Source organism: Pan troglodytes, chromosome X (assembly GCF_028858775.2).
Source record: "Pan troglodytes isolate AG18354 chromosome X, NHGRI_mPanTro3-v2.0_pri, whole genome shotgun sequence".
In the NCBI taxonomy this organism is placed as follows: domain Eukaryota; kingdom Metazoa; phylum Chordata; class Mammalia; order Primates; family Hominidae; genus Pan; species Pan troglodytes.
This window is the reverse complement of record NC_072421.2, coordinates 149,615,032-149,622,432: the sequence shown is the minus strand read 5'-3', so window position 1 is coordinate 149,622,432 and position 7,401 is coordinate 149,615,032. Positions and strand designations below refer to the sequence as shown.

The 7,401-nt window shown below is 50.5% G+C and overlaps 1 protein-coding gene across 4 annotated transcripts; it reads left to right on the top strand.

The window, feature by feature from the left end:
- The first annotated feature begins 1,681 nt into the window (after positions 1 to 1,681).
- On the top strand, positions 1,682 to 6,923 carry MAGEA10 (MAGE family member A10). Of its 4 annotated transcripts, XM_016947566.3 has the most exons (5): positions 1,682 to 1,784; positions 3,275 to 3,373; positions 4,164 to 4,254; positions 4,410 to 4,483; positions 4,559 to 6,923. In XM_016947566.3, the coding sequence occupies exon 5, from the start codon at positions 4,624 to 4,626 to the stop codon at positions 5,719 to 5,721; it is 1,098 nt and encodes a 365-aa protein (XP_016803055.1). In that variant the 5' UTR covers positions 1,682 to 1,784; positions 3,275 to 3,373; positions 4,164 to 4,254; positions 4,410 to 4,483; positions 4,559 to 4,623; the 3' UTR covers positions 5,722 to 6,923. The 4 variants fall into 4 exon arrangements, with proteins under 4 accessions (XP_016803055.1, XP_016803054.1, XP_054532391.1 ...); XM_016947565.2 differs by lacking the exon at positions 4,164 to 4,254; XM_054676416.1 differs by lacking the exon at positions 4,164 to 4,254 and having other exon boundaries at positions 1,697 to 1,784; positions 3,340 to 3,373; positions 4,559 to 6,920.
- The last annotated feature ends 478 nt before the right edge of the window (positions 6,924 to 7,401 follow it).

Below are 7,401 nucleotides of genomic sequence, written 5' to 3'. Positions count from 1 at the left end.
TCCTAAAATTACCTTAAAGATAATCCTAACAAAAATGAGCAGGATCTTACTGGAGTCAACTGTCAAAGTTTGCTGATAGATTCAGGTGAAAGAAGTCCCAAATAAATAAAGCATTATACCATATCCATTAATGGAGAGCAGAATATTTTAAAGGCGTGAATTTTCCTTAAATTATTTACAGAATTAGTGCCTTACCTTTAGGCCAAAATGAGCATCAAGTTCATATTGCTGACTTACACTCCAGAATCAATCCTGGAGGGGAGAAGGGAAAAAACATTATCAACACTCAACAAATTCTACACAGCAAAACATGATAGAACCCTAAGTAGACTGCAGAATTTTGAACTGGACCTTGTGTTTGGAGTAGGGGGAGTGGAGGACAACAGTGCATTTGCGGAGGTCCGCAGCCTGCATAGACGGCAAATAAGAGGACGAGTAGGAAGAAATATTTGAATTTCTGGCCCTGCTTTATTGCACAATCTGAGGCAACACTTCATACCACGATGCCAGTAGCTCTGGAGTGATATCAGGACAGCAGGAAAGACGGGGTTGATTGAGGGAGTATGACTCCGGAGTCTATGCTGCTAACCACCTAAAACCACCATAGTGACGACTGGTCTTAGTTGATCCTCTGCTACAAGTTAATAATTCTTTATATTAAATTTTCTTGCTCAGAAAAAAAGAGAAAAATTATTATAATAGAATATAAAGAATGGACCAGAAATAGAATAAGCAGTGAACCACATAGCGTAAGGTAGGTATTCTTTCATGAAATGTTATATATGTATACAATATACACTTGGCAGACATTTAAAACACATATTTTTACTAGGAATGAGGGTTAGAAAACCAGACATCACTGCATTGGACTATAAAATGTCAGCTAAACTCAAAACAGCAGGACCTCCCCACACCCCGATGCTCAGCCTCTTTCTTGTAGAAAATATACCCTTTAGGACAAAAAGTTTGCCAAGTCTACTTGTGGCTTGGGAAGAGCCCCGTTGGGAAGGTGTGCGTCTTCTCCCATAGGTCATTACAATCACGGGTGTTGCAGCTCCCCAGGGACCATCTGGCCTGGGACCCGCACCCATGCTCTGCAAGGGATGCAGCTGGGCAAATGATCAGAGGTGACGGAAACTGAGCATCTCCCACCCATCACTTCATCAAAGAGACAAGAGCCAGGAGGAAGATCCTCCTGAGTGAGGACCGAGGGTCCACCCACCCCTCACAAAGGGGCCACAGAATCCAGCTGAGCCCCTCTTGTCAGCCCTGGAAGACCCTGGCAATGTTGTCACCCCGACCACAACCCTCCCCTCACTGCCACCTTGGAAGACTCCGAGTCAAGAGACCTGGTTTAAGGGGAGAAGACATCCTCAGCACAAAACAGGGGTCCAGGCTTTTCCAGGCATCAAGGTCGAGACACTGAGGGATGACTGAAAGACCCCACCCCCACCCCCACCACGACCCACAGCCCCAAGATCCCCATCCCAGTCCCCACCTCCACGCCCCTCCCCACACTCATCTTCACCACCACCCCTGCCCCAACCCCATCCTCACCCGTACCCCACCCCACCCGGACTCCCACCCTCACTCCCACTCCAACTCCCACCCCAGTTCCGGCAGAATCCACTCCGCCCCTGCTGTCAACCCAGGGAAGCCCCGGGGGCCGGATGTGACGCCACTAACGTTCGCCTCGGGGATCAGAGAGAAGCGAGGTTCTCGTTCTGAGGGACGGGCTTGAGATCGGCTGAAGAGAGCGGGCCCAGGCTCTGTGAGGAGGCAAGGTGAGAGGCTGAGGGAGGACTGAGGACGCCCCCAACCCAGATAGAAAGCCCTAAATAATACAGCGCTGCCTCTGCTGCCAGTTCTGGACCACCTGAGGGCAGACTTCTCAGGCTGGGCTGTCACCCCCCCACCCCCGCCCCCACTCTCTCCCGCCGCTTAAGCCGCAGGGGACTCTGGGAGTCAGAGCTTGGTGTGACCAGGGCCCGGCTGGTTCGGCGGGAGCCGCGCCTAGGTTCTGCCAGCATCAATGTCGGGACGCTCAGGGAGGGCTCTGCCCCTGATGTCGGCCCTGGGAAGCCCTGGTCATGGCGACCAGGAATGCAAATTCTGACCTCGGCATCTGAGGCTGACGTAGGGAAGGGGATATTGGTACCAAGAATGCGGCTTCAGGGGAGCAGAGGGAGGGCCCAGGCCCTGCTGGGAAATGAGGGAGGCATGAAGGGATCCCAGGACAGGGTGCCCACCCCACCTCTGTCTCAGACCGAGATGTCTCTTCACTCGGCCTCAGGAATCCAAGGGACGGTGACTCAGGTCTGTGGCGGGGCGTGGTAGAGGAGAGCAACCCAGCCGAGAGTCAAGGGGAGGAAGAAGAGAAAGGACTCAAGGGACCTTGGAGTCCAGATCAGTGGGGACCTCAGCCCTGGGTGGTTTCAGGCACGGTGGCCCATGTGATGTGTCTTTGCTGTGCCTTTGGGGTGTCAATGAGGAGAGGGCTATGGTCTGAGGAGTGGAGCCTCAGGTCAGCAGAGGGAGGAGTCCCAGAGCCCTGAGGGAGGACTCAGCAGATCCCCGCATCTCAGAACTAGGAAATCTGTCCCTCTTATCAGCTCTGGAACCCCAGGCAGGACGGTGAGGAAGGGAAGTGGCCCCCACTTTCTCACCGGGGATCCCAGGGAGATGGTGGCTTTGGCGTGCAAGACCCATACACTGTTCAGCAGGAGGGAAAGGGCTGGGCCCTGTCGGGAGTAAATCTGAATACCTGGAGGACACCCAAATAAAGGAAGTCCCCGTCTTGTCCCCCTCCCCTGCCCCCCCCCCCCGCCAAATATCTGCTCCTTCTGTCAGCTTTGGGAATCCCATGCAGGTGTGATCGTGTGGTGCCCCTCCCCACTTCTGCCTGCCGGGTCTCAGGGAGGTGAGGACCTTGGTCTGAGGGTTGCTAAGAAGTTATCACAGGGTTCCACACTTGGTCAACAGGGGGAGGAGTCCCAGAATCTGCAGGACCCAAGGGGTGCCCCCTTAGTGAGGACTGGAGGTACCTGCAGCCCAGAAAGAAGGGATGTCACAGAGTCTGGCTGTCCCCTGTTCTTAGCTCTGAGGGGACCTGATCAGGATTGGCACTAAGTGGCGAGCTCAATTTTACCACAGGCAGGAAGATGAGGAACCCTCAGGGAAATGGAGTTTTGGTGTAAAGGGGAGATATCAGCCCTGGACACCCCACAGGGATGACAGGATGTGGCTCCTTCTTACTTTTGTTTTGGAATCTCAGGGAGGTGAGAACCTTGCTCTCAGAGGGTGACTCAAGTCAACACAGGGAACCCCTCTTTTCTACAGACACAGTGGGTCGCAGGATCTGACAAGAGTCCAGGTAAGGAACCTGAGGGAAATTTGAGGGTACCCCCAGCCCATAACACAGATGGGGTCCCCACAGAAATCTGCCATGACCCTACTGTCACTCTGGAGAACCCAGTCAGGGCTGTCCGCTGAGTCTCCCTGTCTTATAAAAGGATCATTGGTCTCTGGGAGGGAGAGGTGTTGGTCTAAGGGAGCTGCACTCGGGTCAGCAGAGGGAGGGTCCCAGACCCTGCCAGGAGTCAAGGTGAGGACTGAGGGGACACCATTCTCCAAACGCACAGGACTCGGCCCCACCCTACCCCTTCTGTCAGCCACGGGAATTCATGGGGAACTGGGGGTAGATGGACTCCCCTCACTTCCTCTTTCCATGTCTCCTGGAGGTAGGACCTTGGTTTAAGGAAGTGGCCTCAGGTCAACAAAGGGAGGGTCCCAGGTCGTATCAGGCATCAAGAAGAGGACCAAGCAGGCTCCTCACCCCAGTACACATAGACCCAGCTGAATATGGCCACCTCTTGCTGTCTTTTCTGGGAGGACCTCCGCAGTTGTGGCCAGATGTGGGTCCCCTCATGTCTTCTATTTCGTATCAGGGATGTAAGCTTTTGATCTGAGAGTTTCTTAGACCAGCAAAGGAGCAGGGTCCAGGCTTTTCCAGGAGAAAGGTGAGAGCCCCACGTGAGCACAGAGGCTCCCCACCCCAGGGTAGTGGGGAACTCACAGAGTCCAGCCCACACTCCTGACAACACTGGGAGGCTGGGGCTGTGCTTGCAGCCTGAACCCTGAGGGCCCCTCAATTCCTCTTTCAGGAGCTCCAGGGACTGTGAGGTGAGGCCTTGGTCTAAGGCAGTGTTTTCAGGTCACAGAGCAGAAAGGGCCCAGACAGTGCCAGGAGTCAAGGTGAGGTGCATGCCCTGAATGTGTACCAAGGGCCCCACCTGCTCCAGGACAAAGTGGACCCCACTGCATCAGCTCCACCTACCCTACTGTCAGTCCTGGAGCCTTGGCCTCTGCCGGCTGCATCCTGAGGAGCCATCTCTCACTTCCTTCTTCAGGTTCTCAGGGGACAGGGAGAGCAAGAGGTCAAGAGCTGTGGGACACCGCAGAGCAGCACTGAAGGAGAAGACCTGTAAGTTGGCCTTTGTTAGAACCTCCAGGGTGTGGTTCTCAGCTGTGGCCACTTACACCCTCCCTCTCTCCCCAGGCCTGTGGGTCCCCATCGCCCAAGTCCTGCCCACACTCCCACCTGCTACCCTGATCAGAGTCATCATGCCTCGAGCTCCAAAGCGTCAGCGCTGCATGCCTGAAGAAGATCTTCAATCCCAAAGTGAGACACAGGGCCTCGAGGGTGCACAGGCTCCCCTGGCTGTGGAGGAGGATGCTTCGTCATCCACTTCCACCAGCTCCTCTTTTCCCTCCTCCTCCTCTTCCTCCTCCTCCTCCTGCTATCCTCTAATACCAAGCACCCCAGAGGAGGTTTCTGCTGCTGATGAGACACCAAATCCTCCCCAGAGTGCTCAGATAGCCTGCTCCTCCCCCTCGGTCGTTGCTTCCCTTCCATTAGATCAATCTGATGAGGGCTTCAGCAGCCAAAAGGAGGAGAGTCCAAGCACCCTACAGGCCCTGCCAGACAGTGAGTCTTTACCCAGAAGTGAGATAGATGAAAAGGTGACTGATTTGGTGCAGTTCCTGCTCTTCAAGTATCAAACGAAGGAGCCGATCACAAAGGCAGAAATACTGGAGAGTGTCATAAAAAATTATGAAGACCACTTCCCTTTGTTGTTTAGTGAAGCCTCCGAGTGCATGCTGCTGGTCTTTGGCATTGATGTAAAGGAAGTGGATCCCACTGGCCACTCCTTTGTCCTTGTCACCTCCCTGGGCCTCACCTATGATGGGATGCTGAGTGATGTCCAGAGCATGCCCAAGACTGGCATTCTCATACTTATCCTAAGCATAATCTTCATAGAGGGCTACTGCACCCCTGAGGAGGTCATCTGGGAAGCACTGAATATGATGGGGCTGTATGATGGGATGGAGCACCTCATTTATGGGGAGCCCAGGAAGCTGCTCACCCAAGATTGGGTGCAGGAAAACTACCTGGAGTACCGGCAGGTGCCTGGCAGTGATCCTGCACGGTATGAGTTTCTGTGGGGTCCAAGGGCTCATGCTGAAATTAGGAAGATGAGTCTCCTGAAATTTTTGGCCAAGGTAAATGGGAGTGATCCAAGATCCTTCCCACTGTGGTATGAGGAGGCTTTGAAAGATGAGGAAGAGAGAGCCCAGGACAGAATTGCCACCACAGATGATACTACTGCCATGGCCAGTGCAAGTTCTAGCGCTACAGGTAGCTTCTCCTACCCTGAATAAAGTAAGACAGATTCTTCACTGTGTTTTAAAAGGCAAGTCAAATACCACATGATTTCACTCATATGTGGAATCTAAAAAAAAAAAAAAAAAAGGTGGTATCATGGAAGTAGAGAGTAGAGCAGTAGTTACATTACAATTAAATAGGAGGAATAAGTTCTAGTGTTCTATTGCACAGTAGGATGACTATAGTTAACATTAAGATATTGTATATTACGAAACAGCTAGAAGGAAGGCTTTTCAATATTGTCACCAAAAAGAAATGATAAATGCATGAGGTGATGGATACACTACCTGATTTGATCATTATACTACATATACATGAATCAGAACATCAAATTGTACCTCATAAATATCTACAATTACATGTCAGTTTTTGTTTTTGTTTTTGTTTTTTTTAATTTATGAAAACAAATGAGAATGGAAATCAATGATGTATGTGGTGGAGGGCCAGGCTGAGGCTGAGGAAAATACAGTGCATAACATCTTTGTCTTACTGTTCTCTTTGGATAACCTGGGGACTTCTTTTCTTTTCTTCTTGGTATTTTATTTTCTTTTTCTTCTTCTTCTTTTTTTTTTTTTTTTAACAAAGTCTCACTCTATTGCTCTGGCAGGAGTGCAGTGGCGCAGTCTCAGCTCACTGCAACTTCCGCCTCCTGGGTTCAAGCGATTCTCCTGCCTCAGTCTCCTGAGTAGCTGGGATTACAGGTGTGCACCACCATACCCGGCTAATTTTGTATTTTTTAGTAGAGATGGGGTTTCACCATATTGGCCAGGCCGGTCTCAAACTCCTGACCTCAGGTAATCTGCCCGCCTCAGCCTCCCAAAGTGCTGGGATAACAGGTGTGAGCCACTGCACCCAGCCTCTTCTTGGTATTTTAAAATGTTGTTACTTTTACTAGAATGTTTATGAGCTTCAGAATCTAAGGTCACACGTTTGTTTCTGTTTATCCAGTTTAAGAAACAGTTTTGCTATTTTGTAAAACAAATTGGGAACCCTTCCATCATATTTGTAATCTGTAATAAAATAACATGGAACTGGAATAGTAATTTTCTTGGAAATATGAAAAAAATAGTAAAATAGAGAAAATAATTTTAAGTGTTAGTATTTTTATTTCTTTATTATTTTTAGTTTATCATCCTGCAAAATTAAAAGTTATATCCCTGGATCTTGTTAAGTCGAAATTAAACTGTAATAAATGAAACCTTTGCTCACTAGTGCATTTTTTCCCCAAACATCCACTGAGCATCTGGTCTGTGGAAGGCCCTGGGTCTGTAGTGGAAATGTTAAGCCAGAACCACCTTTACCCATAGGGTGGTAGAGTCTAGGGGCTGCAGTCAAGTAACAAGGTGGCGAGATGTCCTCTAAGACCCAGAAGAAAAGTAAGACGGGGTGAGGGTATTGGGCTGTAGGTGAGAGTGGTCACGTACATCCTCTGAGCCAGGACTTTTGGGGCTTTGAGAAACTGCAGTTCCTTCTGGTGAAGATGAATCCAAAGAAGCTGGGTGGTGCCAGGGTCAGAGCCTCACATAGTTGAGAGAGAAAATCCTGGGATGTAAAACTGCTCTGAGCAGTTCCTTTTGGGTGGTGGATGAACAGAGAGGAGTCCACCTGGGGCAGGAATGGAAGGTGTTCTGCACTCTTGTCTCGGTGCAGTTGAACTCCTAATTAAATTAAGAAAA